The 24803-nt window shown below is 36.9% G+C and overlaps 1 protein-coding gene across 1 annotated transcript; it reads left to right on the forward strand.

Annotated features, from left to right (window-relative positions):
* The first annotated feature begins 605 nt into the window (after nucleotides 1–605).
* On the forward strand, nucleotides 606–23806 carry egln1 (egl-9 family hypoxia inducible factor 1). The gene is made up of 5 exons (XM_005795128.3): nucleotides 606–1598; nucleotides 16851–16970; nucleotides 22582–22718; nucleotides 22795–22862; nucleotides 22940–23806. The coding sequence occupies exons 1-5, from the start codon at nucleotides 912–914 to the stop codon at nucleotides 22993–22995; spliced, it is 1068 nt and encodes a 355-aa protein (XP_005795185.1). The 5' UTR covers nucleotides 606–911; the 3' UTR covers nucleotides 22996–23806.
* Nucleotides 23807–24803: the final 997 nt, after the last annotated feature.

Below are 24803 nucleotides of genomic sequence, written 5' to 3' on the forward strand. Positions count from 1 at the left end.
ATGGGTCGCTATGCCCTTTGTTATCCTGGCTGTTTAATGCCATCCGGGATGTTTAACTTTATCATTATGTTGTTTTTTTTATTTCACTTTCTTAAATTAAAACAGGACATCAACAACACCCATGCCGTTTTTAGTATCAATGTAAAGATTTGTTGGCATTTCACTAATTAGCACATTTTAAAAATATGATTATTCTGTTCTAACAAAAGGAGTAATCTAAATAAATAAAATTTATTTAGTAAAATATTGGTTGCAATGCATTTGTCAAAATTTGCTGTGATTCAGTTATAGCTACATGGGCATAGAGTGTTATCCATAAGCTGGATCCTTTGCATATTAAAGCATTCCAAGCGGACTTCCAGGACTTAAAGGAGCTTTGTTGAAGCTGAAAGAAAATACAAATAGTCTCCATTACTTTTTGAGTATTGGAGAATAAAGCTACTTTGAATAGATTTATAGAATAAACGAGTATTACTGATTTATTTCAGTTCAACTTTGGGACACGTGTCTCTAAAGTGCATTTGTCCGGCAACCCTTGAAGGCAGCGCTGTGGGCGGAGCTTGTTCTCCTACGTGACGGTGGGCTGGGCCAGTGACTAACAGTACAAACGTAGCTGCGACACGCAGCACAGCGAAATCAACAGCTAGCCTGTTGAAATGCCTCCCGGAGACCTCGACCCACCCCTCAATACTCGTCCGTGGGAGCACATTGTTGTTTTACTTCACTGGTAGGACCGCGTGGAGACGGAATGTGTCCGGTAAAATGCCGACTTTTTGAGTTTTATTCCCCCGTTTCGCTCGGCGTGGCGAGGCAGAAGCAGCGGGTCTTTTTCCAAAGTTGACGGTTGGCAGCAGGGCGCGTGTGAAGGATCGGACTTAAAGGAGCAGTACACCCCGCTGCAGCCTCCCAACATGGAGAAGCAGCAGAGCGATCTGGACCGCGACAGACAGGTCTGTGAACTTTGTGGGAGAATGGAGAACCTTTTAAAGTGCGGTCGGTGCCGGAGTTCCTTCTACTGCAGCAAAGAGCACCAGAAGCAGGACTGGAAGAAACACAAGCTGATTTGTAAGGAGGCTGACAAGCCGAAACAGAAGCCTGGAGACGGTCCGTCGGTGGGGGACAGCAGCAAACAACGAGAAAAGAGAAGCACGGAGCAGGGGGATTCTGCAACCGTACCCCCATCTCCAAACACAGAAGCACCTGCTGACGGGGATGGACCGGGAGAACTGGGGTCCAACACCCCCACCACGCCTAACGGCCAGACCAGCCTCTCCCCTCAGAAACTGGCAACGGAGTGCATCGTCCCCTGCATGAATAAGCACGGCATCTGCGTGGTGGACAACTTCCTAGGAGCAGAGACCGGACTTTGCATTTTGGAGAACGTCAAGTCTCTGTACAAGACGGGCAGGTTCACAGACGGCCAGCTGGTGAGCCAAAAGAGCGACTCCACTAAAGACATCCGAGGGGACAAAATCACGTGGATAGACGGGACAGAGTCTCACTGCGAGAAGATCAGCTTCCTAATGAGTCGGATGGACGACTTAATCAGACACTGTAATGGCAAACTGGGGAACTACACTATAAACGGAAGGACAAAAGTAAGTATGACAGCAGGTACACACACATCATCATCCTTAGTTGGATCAGAAACATTCATGCAGTCATCAGGGTCTGTTGTGTTTCACTTAAAATGCATCATCCCTGACTTTTAGATGTACACTACATTAATAATTCTGGTTTATTCATAATGTATTTATAACTCAAAACTGACCCTCTAGACCAGGGGTCTCAAACTCCAGTCCACCAGGGCCGCTGTCCTGCAGTTTTTAGGTGTGCCACAGGTACAAAACGCTGGAATGAAATGGCTTAATTACCTCCTCCTTGTGTAGATCAGTTCTCCCAGCCTTGCTAATGACCTAATTATTCTGTTCAGGTGTGGTGCAGCAGAGGCACATCTAAAAGTTGCAGGACAGCGGCCCTCGAGGACTGGAGGTTCAGACCCCTGCTCTAGACTAAACATTAAGTCTGGTTAAATATTAGGTTATTTCACGCAAAATCAATAAATCCCATACTTTTTTGTGTTAATACATATATGGGAGGTTATTTCAGATTTTCTCAAAAATTGTCAATATTTTTTTTGATTGGTACTAAACGGCTGCCTCACCCTTAATTGATGTGAGATTATCTGTCCATGATCTATACAGCCAGTAATAAAAAGTCACATTTACCATCATAAATAAGTGCAAATGAAAAGATGTTCAATATTTTTTTTAATATTAAGAGTTCCGTTATATTTTTAACAGTTTAACGAATTTTATCAATACATTCTGGCACACCCGGGCCTATATGAGCATTTATGATCTTGATTTGGCCCAAAACGAAAATGAGTTCAACGGCCTTTTTATAAAGAGTTGAATGAAACCGAATCAACATTGTGTTGCACGAATCAGGTTTTCTTTTGGCCATTACCAATTTCCTATTCTCTTCTATTTTTGTCCATTTTTATTTCTGAAGGAATATACCATATAAAAGTAAGGGTGCACTGATTGTAGTTTTCTGACTGATCGCTGATTACCAATCTTTAATAAGCCTGACCTGCTGATACTGAGTTTTGTTGTTTGAAATGTTGTTGGCAGTGTAGCAGTGGTTGATTTCTCTTGTTTTTTTGTACATTTGCAGAAATAGATAAGATCTGTGGATAACATCGGCTCCCCATGTAAATATCGGCTGATCTCTGATGTCCCAAAATTAAATTAAATTGGAGGCGATTTATCGGTGCACCACTATATAAAAGACAACATATGTGATCCATGTTTTGTTAACTTAAATGAATAGAAAAATCATTCAGATTTTTATTATTCAACAATGAGGGACAAATTGATTTACTAGTGACATCTTCATGTCATTTTGTTTGCTGATGAATGAGTCTTCAACAGGTGAATGGTTGATGCTGTAATCCTGGATTTAGCCAAGATAAGTCATCAAAAGTGAAAATTTCACCCATCTAGCTTTTCTTGGTTGACTGGCTTTTGGTTTTATATGTCAATTATGAAATAGCAGGCAATTGACTTTACGTAGCAATTTTCTGAGTGCAGAAAAAGTAAATATAGTCTTGTTTTAAGCTCATCAAAGTATTTGCTCTTGATGTATGCGTTTATAATCAAAAATAGAGGGGAGTTCATTTTTAAAGCATTTTGATGTGTTGGAGGGAATCTGATTTTTCAGTATTCAATCTGCCAATTGGTCATATTGGCTGATTTCAATCTGTGGGAAATTGATTGATGCATTTCTCTGAATGTTGACTTGCAAGCTTGTTTTTTATTTTCTTTCTGAATGTGCTATCCAACACGTAAAGGAAAAAAATGCGATAAAGATTTCTTCATGGATCGAATAGTTTTGTGTTTAAACAAAAAAATCAAGAAATTACAGGATTGTCCTCATTTTTTGCATATGTTGTGTGGTGTCTCCGTTCTCTGTTTTTTCTCTCTTTCTGTAAGTGTAGGAGCAGACTTTTAGGGTGTTTCTTGCATTCTCTTTTTAATTTTTTTATATCCATCCAATATTCTAATCTCCCTTTATTCCTCTTAGCTGTTTTAACTCTTTCTCCCTTTTTTCTGACTTCTTGCCCATTGTGTTTGAAATGAGCTCAAAAAAGTTTTTTTAATACCAAGTGGATCATTGTAACAACTTGTAAAAATGTATTTTTTTTTAATTTATACATCATGACATATGTTTTAAATTGTATTTGATTTTTACTAAACTAAACAAAATTGCATCCAGACGCATCCAGTTGATTGATGCTCTAATTTAGCTTTTAACAAATCGTCCAAAATGCAACTTTGCTTTTTAGTTTGGACAGATTCAAAATTTCAAGATGCACTTTAAAGAATCTGTATGCAGTTTAGAATAATTTATTTCTGATTTGATGTCAGCGGGAGAGACTTGTAACGTTTCCCCAAAAACCTTTAAAAAAACATGCAGATAACTAGAAATGAAATGAAACTTTATTTTGAACATGATGGTAGTATAAAATCATGCACAAGAACAAGGAATGCAAAAGACATATTTGTACCACAGTAATCTTAACATGCTCTAAAAGGAATAGGAAGAAGTAAGAAACTAAGTATTTTAAGGGTGTATGTTTTTATTGGATGAGATGCTAAAGCTCAAAAAGATGGAAAAAGAGTTATGAAAATGTACGCTACTGGTGTTTTTATAATATATGGTACAGCCTAAATGTAGAAAATAGGCATAAAATGTGAAAATTTTGGTTAACGCAGTGGATAAATTACAGGAATGTTGCTCTATAAGTGACTGACCCGGTCCAACACAGGCAAAATGTCCCACTGTTCAAATTAACAGCAACAATATAAGTGGTCAGATGGAGCCGTCCCACAGAAAGAGGAACGTTTCGGTTGTCAAAGTGCACTGACCAGGTTGTGTTTCTTTCTCTGAGGCTGTTTCTAAGACAACGATGTAAGATTTCCCATGGTTCCGATCAGGCCGAAACAAAGCTGGTTTGGCGTCTTCTTGGTCGTCGGCTTGCATGTGACCTGCAGCACTTCTTTTAACCAGATCTGGTCGCTTTGAAACTAAACCCGGGAGGAACAGAGAGCACCTTTTCCTTTTTCACCTCTCATAGGGAAACACTGCATGTGCACAGCCAGGATTTAAGTGAGAAGAAGCTGACGACAGTCTAATACATTAAATTATCATAAAATATACCTTTCCCAGGTACTTTCTATTTTTATTTTTGACTGTAAAGGAAAGAAAAACTGATGGACACTCAAACAGAAGCTGTCTTTGTTTCTGAGCTTGAGTTTTTCCTGATTTGTTATTATTTTTTAAAAAGATTTCTAAATTTAAGAAATAAAACGAAAAACAGAAATGTGAATCTTTCATTGTCTAGTAAGGTGGATAATAAGAAATATTTTGTGGCATTTAGCAAACATAAATAATTTTGGTAATTCTAACTAACTTAAAAAAAGAGAAATTTGATCTGATTTAACTTCAGACAGTAAAGGGAACATTTTATTTTTTTTATTTAGTGTATGTAAATATTTGGGTTCAACTGTATGTGACTGAGGAAGAAACAAAACATTTATTTAAAACAATCCCATCATTTTCCATAATGTATCAAATTTATTATCGGGTTTAATTTAAACAAAAATAGGTTTGTGGATAAAATTCTGTAACTTAAATTACGGGTATTGCGTTAGCTTAGCTGCCTGACATTAAATAAATAAAAAAAATTATTCAAAATATAATTTTACAAAAATTAAGCAGCCTTCACTCTAACATTGCACTGAGTTTTGTCTGAAAACAAAACACAGACTTTACAGTTATAGTGCATTTGTGCTTTGTAAATCTCTACAATTTTAAAGCAAAACTACAGACTTTGTTCTTACACAAAGTGCATTTATATTAAAATATGAACAATCATCAGACAGAAGGAGCTATGCTTAGCTATGCGGTGGCCGAGTAGACATGTAATGCAATCTGCTGTACAATTTAAAACTCATTTTCAATGTAATTTTTTTTTTTAGCATTTTTACTAATTTCAGAATTCCCAGGACTAGGAATTGTGATATTTGCTTTTAGATATTATTTAGTTTGATCCCCTACAGCTGGAATCATCATTCCCGGTTGGGCTTGACTTCCTCATCTGCTGCCCTTGCTGTTTTGGCAAACACTCGGCTGGACTATGACCGGCAGAAAATGGCATGACTTGCACAAATTGTGAGTCATGACTATCAGTGACTCAAAGGGATACAAAACAATGTCGGCGCATTTCAGATTGGAAGACACAGGAGGAAAAGATTTTGCCCAAATATGTATTTAATGCCATTGTGTTTGTTTCCGTTTCTCACTTGATAACATTCCACAGACGTTTCTCTGCATGTTGGCTGCTTTCTGTGTCCATTATGATATTATTAGGAAGTTTAAAAATTTTATAAACAACATGTTTGTTGCGCATGTAGAATGTTGATCTTGCTTCATGTTGAAGTTTTGGTTATGAGTACGGCTTCTCTGAAATGTGCAAGCATAGATCGGTTCCTGGCGGAGATGGTGACTCAAGTTTCAGACTCTGACTGGAGCGGCACTTAAGCCACAAAAACAAAGACTTCAGACTTAAGGCATGTTTCCACTAAGAGTTCCTGAATGTTTTTTTTTTCCCTCCAGTAATTATCCTCCCGGAACCGTTTTATCAACCTGGATTATTATGTGCATTTCCACTGGATTGCTGAAACCTGGGCAGTTTATGTAGATTACGTTCTTCTATAGGACCTCGAATCTGAGAAAACGTCTTCACCCATGGCATAAAATTAGCTCAGAATGTGATTCAAAATAGTGAAATCAAACAGTTTCTAACTCATATTGTTTCACAAGGTTTCCTCTAGAAAACTTGTTAAACCCAGTGGTAGGGGCGCTCGGCAGTCATTCATCCAGCGACCCTTTGTGTTTTTGAGTTAAGAAATTTTTAAAGTTGACATGACATTTGAAAATATCACTTGATAATTATGTATGTGCAAGATTAATATCTGAACACCAACTATAAAGTGTTAAAAATGCAAACATGAAAAAAAACCTTAAATAAATAAGCAATTCTAAGTTTGGTGGGGACACAAGTAAATCCTGGTGGCCCGCCAGGCTTATAATACACTGGGGGAACCCCTGGTTTCATAGCATTTACCATTTAAAAGTCTTATTCTGCGTCTGTAAAGCAAATGCATTGGTGGAGTGGGTTTTAAATGGAGCGAACCAGGTTGGAAAACAAATCTCATGAACTAGTAATTTGGTTTTAAAGCAGTTAACATATGAAACTGAAATAAAATCAATGAAAATTGGGAATAGAAGCTGATTTTTAATAATTAGGACCTGCAAGATAGTTGATAGGCAGGTATAAAAACATTTATAACTATTTTAATTGTCCAGACACCAAAAATACTCTAATATGTTTTGATACACAGTGTGGAAAAAGACTTGGCACTACCGCAGAAGCTAACATGTAAAACTCTATAGTGTGAAAGCCCACCGCATGGCTAATAATATGCATACAATGGAAATTGGTGGTGGCAGCATCATTATTTGGCGATATTTGTCAGTGGAAGGAACTGGAAAACTGCTCAGGATAGATGGGAAGATGATTGCAGCAATCAAGGTTTCCACCAGTGTATTATAAGGCTTTACTTGTGCCCCTACTAGGCTTGGAATTGTTAATTTATCTAAATAATTTATCTAAATCTTTTTAAATTATTGCCTTTTTTGAAAGACCTTATAGTTGGTGTTTAGACATTAATCTTCCAGTAATGCATAACTATCAAGTTATTTTTTCAAATTTCCTGTCAACTTTAGACATTTTTTTTAACTAAAAAAACATGGCTGGCAGCTGTGATGACTGCCCTAGCACACCTCTCACCTGGTTTTCTGGGGGAGACCCTGGCAATGTATGCTCCAGAGCATCTTTATTTATGCCTTAAATATCACTTAAGGCATAGATAAATGTGTAATTTATGAGCAGCAGAGTGACCCAGTGGCGACTTCAGGACATCTTTGTAAATGTTTTTTTGCCAAACTGCAAATTGTCTTTTAAGAATCTCCTCTTGCTACTCTTGCTAACATGTTTGCACAAAATACAAATCTGTCTAGCATGCATTTTTGTAGGAATTTTCCTGGACTTTGCTTACTCAGTAGTTTACAAAGGCGCTACAGTGATCGTGTTTTATTAGGCAGAAACCTATTTAATCCAGACTGAAGCAGAGGGTGACCTCTGACTCCCCTAACAGCCATACTGAAAGATGCATCCTGAAGTAATTCATCCATCATCATGTCTCCAACATAAAAGCATGTGGAGTAGCGTTAGCATCTGGGTTGTTTCAGCACAGATATCTGCTGCTAAAAATACAGTTTTCATGAAAATCAAGAATTTTGTGAAAGCTTAATTACCGGTAGTTATTATAAACAAATACACCAACACTTGCAATAATAATATTCTAATGACTTGAACCTTTCCAAAATTTGTTGCATGCATCCACAAACTGTTTTCTTGGGATTTTATGTGACAGGTAAATGCAAAATAGTGCATATTTATGAAATGAAGTAGAAAAGCTACATGGCTTCCTCAGATTTTTATTTTTTTTTTAAATTCAGAAACCATGTATCCAATTCTTTTCACCTCACAATTATGAGTTATTTTCTGAAAACCTAGTAAAATACATTGAATTTTGTGGTTGTGATGTGATAATAAATGGAAAAATCTGAGGAATACTTTAGCAATGAACTGCAGCATATCTTTTTCCTTTTTTTTTCTCACAGAAGAATTGACACCTAATGAATGAGTCAGTGGATCTATGATCTGAAAAAAGGAATCAAATTCTCCAAGATGTTTATTTTTTTTATTTACTCTCCTAGTTTTTTGATTTACTCTCATTGCAATAAAATGATAAGAAAATATGCTGTCTAATCCAATGACTAAAAAGAAAGGAAGAAAATATTTGTAAAAACTGTCTTCTGGTATGTCGGCGTGTTGCACAACAGAGCTTATTTTCCGTAAAATCTTAACAATAATAGTAGGAAAGTGAGATACTTCTAGACACAATCCTTGCCCTCATGTCTGAGTTGTGGGTCGAAGGTGACTGCGTGTTTATTTTTGTCATTTTAAATGTGACAGACGAGGCGTGGGTGTGCGTTTTCATCCGGAAGTTGACCGTTGACCTAAATCCTGAAGCCTTGGAGGGTATGGGGAGGAAAGGAAGTCTTGTAATGGTGCTCGACTCGCACCGGAGCCAGCCGTACATTATGCTAAAGTCTTTCCTTCCTCTTGGAGCACCTTGCGTGCCACTTTTTTTCCTGTTTATTGTTTTACCCATCAGTCAGAGGGATTAGTCTGAGCATCCTTAATTGCATTCAAAGATAAATATTAGTTCGTGGTGAATTAAAGCAGAGCAGGGTTTATGCATTGAGGAATAATTAATTGTTGGGATTAGTAAATTAGTTCTTGCACCTTCAGAGGTGTTTGTTTATTGTTATTGGCCCCTTGTTTCTGAGGACGGAGCAAAAGAAGCATAATGTTGAAACTTATAAGATTTTATTGCATCACTTTAAGATGTAAAGTATTCATACCCCTTAAACTTTTTCACATTTTTCTTACGTTACAAACACAAGATTGAATTTTTTTTATTGGGATTTTATGTGATAGATTTAACACAATGTAGTACATACATCGTTTCCCCCAATGTATTACAAGCCTGGCGGGCCACCAGGCTTTATTTGTGCCCTCACCAGGCTAAGCATTGCCCTTTTAAAATGTTTGCATTTTTTAAGACGTTATAGTTGGTGCTCAGGTATTAATCTTCCAATCTTTTATTAACACATCATTATCAAGTGATATTTTTAAATTTCTTGTCATCTTTAAACATTTTTTTAACTCTAAAATTTAACTCTGGATGAATGACAGCCCTAGCATCCAACCACCTAGCTTAGCAGGTTTTCTGGGGGAAACCTTGTACATAATTATGAAGTGACAGGAAAAGGATGCTTGTAAGCATTTCTTTTGAAATAAACATCTGAAAATAGTGGTGTGCATTTTGTATTCAGTCACCTCTGCTCTGATATCCATAAACAACATGCAACACCAACGTCCGCCTTGGGAATTTCCCTTACTACTTAGTGTTAATGTTGAGGTTGGGGATGACATTGTGGAGACGATACATGGTACGTTAATATAAGTAGCTAATATTGCAGTTCATGCTGTTCTTGGAAGTATTGATATCGCATACAGACAAAATCTGATAGTCATAAATCTTGAATAAATTGTTCAGCCTTACTGCAAACCTACCAAAATGTGCCAATCTACCTATACTGACATCTGGACAAGTATAAAAGAACTTAACCTTTTGGCCTACATACAAAAGAAAAACTGTGTGGCATAATACTAACACTGCACATCAACCCTGAACACACCATGCCTATAATGAGACATGGTGGCAGCACCGTCAATGCTGTGTGGATACATATCCAAAGCAGGATACATTTTTTTAATACTTTCCAAGTGCTTATTGCTTTAGAGTATCACAAATAACATATATTTTTTTAATTAGTCAGGCTGTCCCCTTTTACATGGTCTGTAATCAGTCATTTAGTATTTGCGTTTCCATTACAAACGTCTGAAAAACTGCAGTGGAAAAACACAATTTCACAGCTGCAATGTTTCCATTAAATAAGAAACAGTTAAAATCTCACGTGAATAAATTTGTTCACGTGATGTCATGAAAGGAACACGCCTCTCCATGATGCTCCAACTACTTCCTGCTGTCGTCTTCCTTGTGGTTTGCACCAGTGGCAACATCTGGCTGTTCATGTAACTCGTTTGATGCAAAAAAAGTTTTCAATGCAGTTTAGCAAAATATACCAATTTTGATACAGCCAATAAACCATCTCATCGTAGCGTAATCACTTTTTTAAATCAAAAAAGTTTTTTTTTTGGGATATGTCAAGTTGTGCAGTCGGATGGCCAATGGAAACACAACTGATGTAGCCTTAATAAGAATGATGACTGATGTTTTAGTTTCCAAGGAGAGTCATAATCAGAGGAGCAGTCAGGAGGCTGTTGGTATCTCTGGAGGAGATGCAGAGTTTCAAATCTTTGGTTTTGTCAAAAGGGTTTGGCTGTTTGTTGTGTGTACCGTGCAAATCTGGCTTTTAGGAAAAAGTGACAAAAAAAACATAGTTTGGAAAACAAAACTCACACTCAAAGGGACACAGCAGATGTGGAGTAAATTGATTTGTTCAAATGAAACCAAAACTGTGAAACATAATTGTGGCAGCGTCATGCTGTGGAGGAATGCTTTTCTTCAGAAAATGGAGAGAAGCTGGTCTTATACATCCTCACTACACCTAAAACACTTCTTAGATTAAACAAGAAGCAGAGTGGAAACACGGTTTGTTTGTTTGAGTTTATACCACATAATTATCCTTTATTAATTCTTAATCGGCTTATCTTAACTTTTGTGAGTTTAGTAAATCAATGACTTGCTTTTAGAGCATTCACATATTGCCAATAAACTATATTTCTGCTGCAGTATTTCAAAGGTAATGCTAATATACAGTATGTCCCCTATTGTTCAAACCCAACTGTAAACACTACAAGGGTAAAGTAGGTCATTTCTTTAAACGGGGATTTCCTTTAAGGCGACACTGTCACATGAAACAGCAAGGTCTTCCAGCCTGTGACCTGAACCGTCTTCATTCCCACACTCCTCCCTGCTACAAGGTCTCAATCCCAACTGTTTGTGCTCCATGTTTGGATAAGCATCTCTGCTGTGAAGTGAGCAGATCCCTTTTAGCTTTTCCGTTTCGCCACACCCCACTTCATGGCTCACATCAGTGGATGCAGGGCGATGAATTGATACCGCTCTGGTGATCGGGTTGTCCTCAGCAGTGATCGGGTCAGTCGTGTTTGGATGTTGGTTTGTTAATGAATCATAACAAATGTGAGTCAATAAAGTTATTCTTCAATCAACTTTGCTTGGCTAAAATTAAAAAAAATTGGTTACATTAACAGAAACCATTTGCTGTCCAGCGAATGTTTTCTGTTAACATTATTTTAAGTTTAATAGACAAATTAGTATTTGGAGAAAGTACTTTTAGAGAGTCATTAATTTAAATGGCTGTGTTGATGTGCCATAATAATTATAAAAGAACCTTCTCTATAAAATAAACGGTAAAATTTATCACAAGTAATCAGGTTGGAGGTATTCCATTTTACCTCCTGGAACGAGTTTATGTACAAAAATATATAATTGGTTTAATTCGGTAATATACAATAACACATTTCAGTTTAGTCCCAGTAAAAAATTTTTTATTAAGTTCATTAGGTAGTTTTTATATTTGACATGGAGTCACTAACTTTGGAACAAACTTTAGATTGAAGTTGATTTGCACAATCAACTTTGGAAAATGTTTTTTTGTTAAAGAACACTTTGAATCTTATAAATAGTTTTATACGGCTCCAGGGCCATTTCACCAACTGCACTGTATGATTTGCCATTTCTTCTCTGGCCACTTAAACATGTCACCCCTTGAAGTGCTTAACCCTTTATCGATTTATTCGCCCTTGTTTTTCTATAGCGTTTTTAATATTTGCACAGATTTTATTTCTGGACCAGTAAAGGTGCTTTAACACCGGTTCTCTTTAGTTCGTTTTAATTCACTTAATCTCTGATGGACACCATAGAATCGAACTCTGGTCTGCCTAAAAATGTAGGTCTCGGTTTGGTAGAAGGGAACTCTGGTGCGGTTCGAGTGCATATGAATGCTAACTGGACCAGAGGCTGCTCCAAAAGAAGGAAGTGGTCCAAATTGCAAGGTATTTTGGGTAAATGCAACCAATACAAGCGTACAAGTCTAGCACTAGCAGGAGAAATGAGTCGTGGATTTTTACAAATGACAACAGAGAAATCTGACGCTACTCCATTTTTGTTTACATTTCACAAAAAAGGAAGTTGTAACAGATTCTTGGTGCAGCGCCACCACAGATTTGGAGGTGAACAGCAAACCATACCAGCTGGATATGTAACAAATGTTACAACTTCAGTTCCCAATCAAACCGAGTCTACTAGACTGTTGGGTGTGAAAATGCCCTAAAAAGTTGGGTAGTTAAAAAGGAGAAATGAGCCATTTACTTTCTGATCTGTATCATGTAAACTCAATTATTACTTTCACTATTTCCTTTTGATGATGGTTGATCATGTTTGCACCAAGTTAACATGGCTCCATTATGGTCTTTGTCTCCATTCTGGCCTCATTGAAGGCCCCTCGGAGCTTGGTTTGGTGACCTCTGTTCCTCCAGTTCCCTGCACGTAAACACCAGTTGGCCTCTGAAGCTGTGCTTGTGGAATGTAAACAAACAACATGAGGAGCAAGGTCAGCCGCTTAATGAGGGCCGCAGTGGAACGCGGAAGAGTAAGTGGCTGAAAGAATGGGAGCACAAGTGGATATATAGGGTTAGGGGCGTAGAGGGAATAATATCCAGCGGAGAGCAAAGGTGTCAATTTGAGACAGAGGATTGGTCTGAACCATCTAAGAAATTTAACATCTATAGTACACTAATGTTTTAAATGTACCTTCCTCTATATTTTGTGCCTTTATCAAGGTTTTTGCTCCTACTTGAATAAGGGTTTGATCTTAAGATGCGTCTCTTCTGTGTGCTTCAGCTTGTTGGGTCTCATGACCAGATCAAATGAAAGGCAAACTGGAATTAAACAGCACTTCCTACCAGGTTGGCATATCCACATTATAGCAGAATGTCATGTATTTTATGTGAATAAATTAGGAACACGTGTATTTTGTGTGCATTTCTATTTGTTTTTTTTACTGTGAAGATGTGAAAGTTGATCATAAAAAAAGCCCAGCAAGTTCATAATAAATAGTAATATATGTTATATAGTACCGTAATCAGTGTTGATTAATCAAATTTTTGGATTTTGAAAATTTTATTTACGGAAATGCACTCATTGGGTTTCTGTAGTTCAGTGACGTCAGCACATCAAAGGCCCTCCGGTGTGTGTTTTTATCAAGCATTTTTTACAGCTTTTATTTATTTGGACTTCGAACTCTACGACAAAATATAAGAGCCAGGCTAGTATTTTTATTTAATTTTTTTATAGAAATATAGTCACAGTTATAAGAATACAGTTGTAGTAGCACAATAATAAAATCAAGTTTTAATGTTAAGTCGAAATATTGGAAGAATAAAGTAGTAATTTTATGAGAACTACAATATGAAAAATAGATAAATTAAATGTCTAAACATTTTTATTAATAAAGCAACTTTTTTTTCTCGTGATTTTAAGATGAAATTGGTAAAATTGTATCTTTGCTCGTTAATATTGCTGTAATTAAACAAAACTTTACATAGCCTGGTCCAAATACTCCATCGTACAACTCGGGGAAGAGGTAATTGAAATGAAAGCTGCTTTTTGACAATTTAATTTTAAGAAAAGAAAGTGAGAAAAATAAATATGGTAAGAAAAAGAGCTTTTATTAATAATTAATAAGATTCTGGTAAACCCCCCCCCCCCAGCTGGTGCAGATAAGTGTGTTTTAAAGAGGAGCTTTCCCTTTACATGCAGTGAAAGGCTGTGTCCGCCAAAGCTTGCCCTCTCTCTCCCTCCCTTTTTCTTCCCCCCCTCCCTCTCTCTCTGTCTGTCACCTTAAGTCGGCCCACACACAGCCCTCACACACATTTGAATCCACACTTGACCCATCTCTAGCCTTGCAGTGTGAGCCCAGCAGTCGGGAGTGGGAGGGGTGACATAGCGGAGGATAAGCCAACCTTCCTCACGTTCTGCACGTAGCACAACCATTAAAATACTGCTCCCTCTGGAGGGAGGCCAGGAGTCAAAGTTTACAGCAGTTCACTCCTCCCTGTGAGTTGCAGACCCACCCCTGTGCTTTTACCGTCTGTGCCCCTCTTTCGCTGCCCTTCTCTTTTACTCACAAAAACAACAAAAAAGAAAGCCTACTATATCGCCTTTTACACACTGGAAGTCCTTTTGTTGGCTGTGCGTGTGCCTCACTCAGAAGTAGTTTCTTCCAAGAACCACCCTTCCTCTCCTCTCTTCTCCTCTTTATTTTTTTTTTTAAATGTTGGTGCAGCCAGGCTCGGCATCGCCACCCCCCTCCTCCGCTTTATTCTGTAGTTCTGTTGTTTTCCAGCTTTGAAGGCCCTGATATCGTGCATTCCAGCATTAACCTGCATCTCCAAAGATGTGAGCACAATGCCGACTGACGCAAGCAGCTCCGATCAGATGCGCAGCGAAATAAGATGGAGACGTGCGCACGTGTGATGTGAATGACTTTGCTTGTTCTCGCTGGAGGACTTCTTTAAATCCAACTCGTTCTTTCATTTTCTGCACACATTTTGCTTTTGCTTTCAAATGCTCATACACCAATAATGTCTTTTTTTATTAAAGAAGAAACGGTGAAGAGATTTAGTCTGTTTATAATAATGTTGCTATGGTTTATGTTGATGCAAGGTCTTGAAAGAATGTGGCCCGACTTGTCTTTTGCTCACCGTATCACTGTTGATGCTGCAGTGCATGAGGGCTGATCTGCTTGTGTTGGTGCACGTTTACCAGTCACCTCAGATCCACGTTCAACTCAGACACTGTTGCTGTATTTAGCCATACACTTCCTACTCCTGTCAGGGTAAACGGCAGTGTTAGCGTCTCCAAACCATTCACATTTTTGCTCCTTTAGTTTTTTGTTAATGAGATGCCAGAAAAAGTTGCAGAGCAGCTGTTGGGTATTTCCAGTTGCCGGCAGAAAGAAAGTTTTCCCTCGCTTTAAACCATTTCTCTTCATGTCAGTTTTAAAAACTCTTAATTATTTTTAGCATTTTCCTGGTCATTGCACTTTTTAAAAGCTGTTCTTATGTGACTTTATGTCTGTCTGTATGCCTGTTACAATACCACATTTTTCTGGACGTTAAATTGTCCCAGAAATGATTGGAATAATCAATAAAGTTGGCATTTTGAGACCATTTTTAGCTAATATAATGAAAGTCTTCCCTTGCTTAAAACCATTTCTCTTCATATTAATTTTAAAAACTTTAGTTACTTGTTGCACTTTTTAAAGTTGTTTATATGTGGTTAGATGTCTGTAGTCCTGTCACGATACCAAATTTTCCTGGACGATAAATTGTCCCAGAAATTATTGCGATAAACAATAATATTGTTGTTTTCGAGTAATATTGTGATAATTCACCCTCTCAAAAACTAATGAACATATATTTTTTTACATTTTCTCAGAAATTGAGACTTCTAAGAATAATATCAAACTCCAACTTTGAAAAACGGATGTTCATTTTAGTTAGATAAACTTTATAAATTAGTAAAAATATATTTTTCTGCATCTCTTATTAACACTGTAGGAAACGTATTCTTTAAAGAGGTTACTTAGTGCTGTGAATGAAAGATTTGATCAAAATTGCACATAAAACTATTGTTTTGATTAAAGGCAGCCATTTTGGATTATGAGGTTCAGTTTATTATAGGTTATTTTGCCCATATCAAACTTCAACATTTACATTTTTGAGTTAAAATGGAATATAAATAACCTTTCATGTTTCAACCAAGTAAACAACACCACATATATATTTTTTAACAAAGCATGAAAAGCTTAAAATGTCCAAATCCTTTAGTATTAAAATGTCTGTCATGGCATTTTTAAAATGTCATAAAATGTTTAAGAACCACTGCTCACATTCTTGAGATTCTTTTGATGCAATTCTATTCACCTTTATTTTCTACTTCATTTCCTTATGGAAGCTTTTTGTTTTCTGCAGCTTAAAAATGTTTAAATAAATGTTTTTTATTTTCCTGTTAGTCCCGGAGTGTTCAAGTTATCACTTGTGCTTTTTCGTTTTCCTGCGGGGTATTTCTGTACTTCACTAGAGCCAGGATTCAGCATGCTGTTTATTCCAAGAAATATACAAAAACTCATGGCTTTGGCTGCCAACTCCAAAGCAGATCATAGAAGTCTTACTACAGCAGGAAAGGGCAAAGGGAAGTCATGCAGGACGATATCCTTGGTTTATTTTCTCAAATGTTTCAAAAGATTATTATGGGGCAGCTGGGTAAATGTGGCCTGTGCTTGTATTCATCTTCAGGTGAGGAAAAATGAACAAACAAAAAAAGAAAATTTTGATTTTCTACATTCAGAGTTTGAACATGCTGACTTGAGTTTTACTCACACCTTTATGTTCATTAATTTTGAAGGCAGGTGACTGTTGGTTTCCCTGGTGCTCTGTTTGTACTAATCACATTTTTCCATCGCTCTCTCTTCAGGCAATGGTGGCCTGTTACCCTGGGAACGGAACAGGTTATGTGCGCCATGTGGATAACCCCAACGGCGATGGACGCTGTGTCACATGCATATATTACCTTAATAGAGATTGGAATGCCAAGGTATGAGAAAACGCTTTATCAGGGTTTTTTCTTTTAGAGAGTTCGCAAAGTGTTTGGATTATATACTTGTAGAATAATGTCAGAATTTTAATATTCTATAATTAAAACAAGAATATTCATTTGTTTTCCCTAAATATTCACATAAATGTGTTTAAGAGTAGATTTATATTGTTTCCTGGAATTTTTGGTGCAGATTGAGTTAAATATGTTTTTACTTTATAAAATCACAACCTTCTAGAATAAATTAGTTTGGCTACACTTTAATTCATGCTGTGTAACCACACCAGCCATCTAAAATCATCTTAAAATACCTCAATCAAGTCAAGACCAGAAAATAGGGCTGAAACAATTAATAATAATTAATCAGTTATTAAGATAATCATCTAATTTAGTAATCTTTTAATTGCTAATTAGAGTACATGGGTTTAAAAATGCAAATTGCTGAAAAAAAAAACCCATTCAGAGCAGCAATTAAGTCAAAACTGTACAAAATACATAAATGTACATTTTGTATTCAAGACAAAAATACCTTTCTCTGCAAATAGAAAAACTCGGGTGAAATAAAGGTCGGCTACGTTACTTCATTTTAGGCAACAAAATGTCTATTTTATTATTAAAAAAATTTTTTTTTAATGTATTTCTAGTATTTCATAAACATTAAGTAGTTAAGTGAAAAATCTGTAGAAAGTCCCAGGATTTTTTTTATACGATTAGTCATCTACTAAAATAACTGTAATTTGCAGCCCTATAAGAAGAATCTTTTATTTCTTAATATTGCAACTAAACGATGTGATGATGATGTAAGAAGGTCTTCAGGATGTCTAAAAGTGAATTTTTCCATGGGAACTTTCTTCAGATTAAGGAGATCAGAGCAAATTTATCAAGGCCTAAGCAGCAATAAGTTGGACCTACGAATTATTGTGAATCATTCAGTCGCCATGGTAACCAGCTTTTGATGGATGGGGCTGATCTTCACCACTTCCACTAACATTCAGAACGGTACCAGGTGAAAGGGATTTGGCGTAAACCCACCATCTGATGAAGAGACTTCAGTCTCCAGCCTGCTAGTGCGTCCAGGTTGACGAGTGTTGCCATGGATATGGGCAAAAACAAAAAAACAGAAACAGAAAACAGTGATACAATCATTGAGGGGTTGCTTCTGGCCACAAATAGTGATATGAAAACATTGTTAAGAGGAACTTCTTCAAACGATCAAGGCTCAGTTTATTGATATGTTTATTGACTTTCTGCGTGTTTTCCAGTACTGTGGAAGAAAATACTGATCGGTTGTAGCAGAAATTGGGATAGACTCCAAACACAGATAGCACAGGAATGTGTCAACATTGGTCAAGATTTAGCCAGATTAGTGGAAAAATAATAAATAAATATTTGCTGATGTAATAGATTTTATGCTTTTGGCTTAAAGATCCTTTGAAATCTTTGTAATTGCTCTTCATTACACTATGCAACGTATCAAAAGACGTAAAAATGTAGCAGCCAGGAAACATCTGTCCCTTTTAGCCATAAATGTTTATCAGACAGATAATATTTTCAGAGATAGAGGTCTCTACCCAGTACTGTTTGACAATAATCCAGATTAGTTTCAACATGGCTGGTTCAGGAATTTTAAAAATGTATCAAATATCCAAGGTTTCCCCCAGAAAAGCTGCTGAGCCCGGTGGTTGGGGCGCTCAGCAGTCATTCATTCAGCAGCCAGTCGTGTTTTTGAGTTAAAAATGTTTAAACTTGACAGGAAATTTGAAAATATCACTTCATAATTATGGGTTATTGGAAGATTAACACCTCAACACCAACGATAGTCTTAAAAATGCAAACATTGAAAAAAACTTAAATAAATAAGCAGTGCTTAGCCTGGTGGAGGCGCTAGTAATACTTGGTGGCCTGCCTGGCTTACAATACATTGGGGAAAACCCAGAATATTTATTCCTGGGTGTAATAGTTCACATATCTTTGTTAAATTATCGACAGTAGTTTCCAATCTGCATGACTTACGCACACAAATCAGTTTCCTAATCTCTTTACAAGCTGGACCTTTAACCCAAAACAGCTTTTTGACTTTGGACAATAGTTTTTACTATCGCTGGTTGTATATTCATCAATTTTCTTTAGATATAAACTCCTAATTCAACACTACTTTTATGATTAGCCTACAAGTTGTTGTGTTTTTTTTTTTGTCCAGACTGATTTGTTTTAACCCAACTCTACCTCTTTGTTTTGACTTTGGGGTTGTGCGTTTCACATAGCTTTCCTTCTGGATGCATCAGTTTTCTGTTTTGACCTATGCACCTTTAAACAGTAAACAAGTGATGTGGCCTGTTTTGGGGTCAAATCACTAAATGTAAAAGTAGCTAACAGATGTCTGCACGTCCCTTTTTTTTTTTTTTTTACCATTTTTCTCTGTTTAAATTGGTCAAGAAAGACTGGGTTTGCCGTTTATCTTTTTCTGTCCATACCTACAGAAGTTACAGTGTGGATTGTGTTAACTAAATCAGTTTGTTACATGATATCTGCAGTGTTCATGCAGCTCATCCTCTGACTTGTAGATGAACTTTGCTCTAGATCACAGATGGTTACATACAACAGCAATCTGCTTTCTCATCTGCTGCTTATTAGTCAAGACCATGTTTGTTGAGCAGCCTCATTCTGTGCAACAAACTTATTTTTTGTCCAGTATTATAAATTGTCATTTATAAAGCACATTTAAAAGCAGAAGTTTGCCAAAAGTGCTGCACAAAAACAAGACCAATAATAGACATAAAAAGTTAAAAACGCTCTCAAGACAGTAACAAGAATTTAACTCGCACTGGACCAAACAGCATTAAAAAAAAAAAAATGTTTTAAAAAGAAGCATTTGAGAAAAACAAGAAGAGATTTAACTTTAACTTTTCTGTGCCACTACAAACCCATTTTCAGCCGAAACAAAATATTTATAAGTGGGAAAGAATTTTTTAAATCGATACAGAGTGCTAATTCTTCAGAATTTAATATAAAAGAATTTATACTATATTTGCCCGTTCTTTTTTTGAAACATTGTCAAAGGTCAGTCAAATTGGATTGAGAGAGACTGGGAATCTCTTACCAAAGACTCCCAGTTGTATTTAGTTGTGGGCTTTGACTAGGCCACTCTAATACATGGATATGCTTTAATTTAAATTATTCTAATAAAGCTCTGACTGAATATTTCGGGTCATTGTCCTGCTGGAAGGATGAACTTCTGCCCTCGTCTCAAGTCTTTATTGAAGACGTCTGAAGGTTTTTGGTTTCACTGAATTTTCTTTAGGGGTATCAGCGTAAAAGCGTCTAAATCCAAATACTGTCCTCAGTTTCAGATGTCAACTGTATGATTTTCTGGAATATCCCAAACTTTCCCAGTAGAAAATGTAGAGTTTTTTTTTTTTCTTTGTTGTCGTACGGAGACATTAGTTTGGTTCTGGTCCTGCACTTTTACGTTCACATGATTAACCGCCAGTAAAGCGGCAAATAAAGGCCCTGTTTTTCAGAATGAGCCCTGATTTACTGTAAACCTTGATGCGAAAGATAAACAGCTCTACTGGTTTCTGCAGCGGCGGCACGTGACTTCCTCTTGTGAAAGCTTCTCTCAGATGTCATGAGGGTGTCAGGATTTTACTTCTCTGGCAGATTTTACCATGTTGCTATCACCAAACATATCAGCTTTTATCTGATCATATGTATTAGCTTAGAAAAGATAGATGTATTATTTTGAAAAGGAACAAGAAAAATATCTGTGCACATGATGGCAATTATCCTGCATGACCTTTAACCCACACATGTTTTGTGCAGGTCAAATGGGTGTTAAACTTTGGTTCCCTTTTCTTTTTTCTTTGACCCTATTGAGATTCCAGTGTCTCTGATTAATTCGCTGTAGTCACACCACCGGTATTCCCCCTATTCAACACGCTTCAAATGGGAATAACATTACATGCGAACCGAAAGGCGTGAGCGTTTTCAGCACGTAAGGTTTGCGTGTGAAGAGAGGGTCCTATCATATCAGCAAAGTGAGAATTTAAGCAGCGGCAATCTGCTTTTTCACTCTCCAGGTCCTTTATCCAGCGAGAGCAGTTTTCCTGTGGGTTATTCTTCCTATCCCTCCACAGGAAAGCTGTCCCCTGCTGCTGCTTCCTATCCTGGGCTTTTCTCTGAGCCTCGTGTTGCTCTGCATTAAACGTTCTCGCTCCTCTTTGATCTGGTTTAGATGGCTGACGGTCCCTTAAATCAGTGTTTCCCAACCCTGGTCCTCAAGGCAAACTGTCCTACATGTTTTAGAGGTTTCTCTGCTTTAATGTGCCTGATTCAACTGATTGCAGTTCAACAAACACCTGTTAATCAGTCATCAATTGAAATCAGCTGAACTGAAGCAAGGAAATACCTAAAACGTGCAGGGCAGTGTGCCCTGAGAACCAGGGTTGGGAAACACTGCCTTAAATAACCTCCTACAGGTACAAGTAGGTTAAAAAAACTATTGTCAAAGTCAGTTTCTGTTATTTACTTAAAAAAGTGAACTCATTGCATCCAGAGACTGATAAAGTCCTGGTTTACTTGTTAATAATTGTGGTTTAGAGAAAATCAACACAGAGTTGTTTCCAAAAACAAAACAAAAAATCCAGTTTTTCCTTCATGGGGAAAAAATGCTGACTGGAGAGATTTTCAGCATAATCACTGAAACCTGAGCGACAAAATGGTCATTGCAAGAAGAAGCTCGGGAAAAGTTGAGTGGAAAGAAAAACTGGCAGAAAGCTATTGAGAGAGATGACTTACGATTGTATTAGTAATCCATTATTTCTTTTTATTTCATAAATTGATAATATTCTAATAATCATTATCACTAACAATGAATGAAATACTAATTATATTAATTAGTGATATTATTATTAATATTTTTAATATAATGATATTAGTAATATCAATTGTATTAATAATAATACTAATTATTATAAATATTTCTAATTATTAATATTTCTACTAATAATAATGCAATTAACCGGACAAGAAAATTGTCCCATTCTGTTGATTTTTGATTTTTTATTTAATCACTTAAGATTATATTATGCAATATTAGACTTAAAAATGAAACTAAACTGATTCAATGTCCTTTTTAAACAAGGAAATAAAAAACATTATTTTGCCTAAAATGCAATAACATTCCTTTAAAGTGCACCTAATCAGTTGCAGCAAAGGATGCAACTAAACAAATAAGAAAAGCTGAGTCATTTCTGCTTAATTTAACATCAATACAATGTACAACTAAATGCAAAATGGATGTTTTTTGTGCAGTTTTGTCTTTTTTACTGCAGGTTATCTTTAAATTGGTAAATAGTCCAGTTAATGAGTTATTTAAATAACGGATTAATCCAGTTGTTTCTTTTAATGCAAAGTGTTAACCGCAGCTATTCAACACATCAAAAGTTCTATGTCCAAAATTTTTAATGGAAAGTTGAGTGGAAGGAAAAAGTGTTACAGTTCAAATTGCTTTTTGACCAATGTGGATGTTCTACAGTAACTTCTGGTTTAGGGAGATGTGTTGGTGTTTTATTCCAAACCGTATCTAATGTCGATGCTCCTCTGCTGTCAGGAACATGGCGGCCTGCTGCGAATCTTCCCTGAAGGAAAGGCCCAGTTCGCTGATATAGAGCCAAAATTTGACCGGCTGCTCCTCTTCTGGTCAGACAGACGAAACCCCCACGAGGTCCAGCCCGCTTTCTCTACAAGGTCAGCCTGAGACTCTGCACTCTGCGCTCAGTGGCTCTGCTGTGGCTCACCTCGTTTCCTCCCCGTCTCTCTGCAGGTATGCCATAACGGTCTGGTATTTTGATGCAGACGAGCGAGCCAGAGCTAAAGAAAAGTACTTAACAGGTAGGACTCACTGCTTTTTGGCTCCTGTTGTTTCATTGTTTTCCTGGTCTTTCCTCTGATGGCTCCTCTGTGTGCAGGTGCAGGAGAAAAGGGAGTAAAAGTTGAACTCAACAAATCATCGGATTCCAGCTAGTAGGACGACTGCAAACATCCACTAAGTGCTCTATCCTAAGAAAGTGGCCTACAGAGATCATGTGTGCAACTGAAAAATCTTAATTTACATTAAGAAAAACAAAATAGGAGTACAGAAATCAAATATACTTTACACTTAATCTGGACAGTGAATGTCATAACATTGTACTGAAAGGGATTGTATACTTTTTTTTTCTCCTCTTATTAACAGTGTATGCATCTACAGTGCAGCTGAGCTGACTAAAATCAACAAAAAAAAGCTTTAGATCCTCATAATTTGTTGATTTCTTAAAGGTACAGTGTTTTACTTTTTGTGTTATTTTCCTCACATCAAATGGTTTCATAGGAAAGCTTCATCATCCATGTCAGTTTCCAGTAAGTTCAGGAATTATGGACATAAAAAAATAAAAAAAAAATTTCTGCCAGAACTGCTTTGTTTTTAAATCTGCAGTGTCAGGTTTTAATGGCCTTGTTTTTCCTCTCACTCAGTAACATGAACTGTTTGGAGCTGCAGAAACTTATATAAACATCATGACTGAGTGGGATGCAGTGAGACCTGCTGTGATCTGCTCAGTGCAAAGTAGAGTGCGCCCTCTGCAGGACACTTGTGTACAGCACCTTTATGCTTGTGCCAATTTTTTTTTTTTTTTTGGACCTGTGGATGAAAATAAGTTGCTGCTGCTGTGGCCGGATATCTCCAGGTCTCAACTAGGCATGGGCCGGCATGAGATTCACACGATGTGATAGAGACGACTGAAAATAGCACCGCTTCTTTGTAACAAAACAAAAATACAGTTGTTTTCAAAATAATAGCAATATGTCTAAAGAAGTGTTTGTTTTCATACATGGAAATTAATCTGCAGGTTTCTTTAAACAGTTACTCTAAGAACAGAAAATGCTTGAAGATTTAGCTTTCCAATGAGCTGCTGAGCTAATACTTAGCTATGAGTTAATCAACCTGACACCTGTGGACAAGATGATTGGACTACTACACGATTTGTTTAAACTTAAAGCTGCAGTACGTAACTTTTATTAAAAAAATTTGTAAAACTTTCACCATGTTTGGACAGTATAATATTAGAAGGATAATCTGTGAAAAGATCAATTTCCTTCACCAAAAACAACCAGTCAGAGACAGTAGGAGGGTCTTAGTGCTGCCAATCAACCCCAAGTACTCTTTGCTCAATGTGCAAAAACAACTTATTGTTACAGAAAAATTGTTTATCCATGTCATCGGTGGCTATTCTAACTAGCCTAGCATTCACAACATGCTATGCTAGCTGAAACGTAGCTTGTTGGGTGATTGACAGCACCAAGACCCACCTCCTTGCTCTGATTGGTTGGTTTTATCTAGCACTGGGAGAAGGCGGAGGAGTTCAGTTTTTTCACAGATTATCTGTTACAACATGTTGACACAATCAACACAAAGTAAAATATATATATATTTCTAATAAAAGTTACGTACTGCAGCTGTTAGGTTTTCTGAACTGAGCTGCTCTCATGTTAGCCTTCCAGGCCTGGAATCAAGATGGCGGTCGTTTGTTTTCTTTGAGGTTTTTCTGTCTTACAAAAGCTCATAGATTTTACTCTTCAGCAACAGGCAACACAACCTGAGTCCTTTAAGTATTCAGACTGATCCAAGATCTCTAGTAGTATATATCTAATACTATAAAATGAGAAACAAACTCAATTATTTTCTTGTAGCCTGTCATTTTCTCAACAGTTGTTTTTTGCCAACAATTTTGGCTTTAAGTAACTCTCCTCTAAGTGTTCAAGTATTTAACAAATTTTTTATTTACTTTTTTTTTG

This window comes from Xiphophorus maculatus, chromosome 22, assembly GCF_002775205.1.
Source record: "Xiphophorus maculatus strain JP 163 A chromosome 22, X_maculatus-5.0-male, whole genome shotgun sequence".
Lineage (NCBI taxonomy): Eukaryota > Metazoa > Chordata > Actinopteri > Cyprinodontiformes > Poeciliidae > Xiphophorus > Xiphophorus maculatus.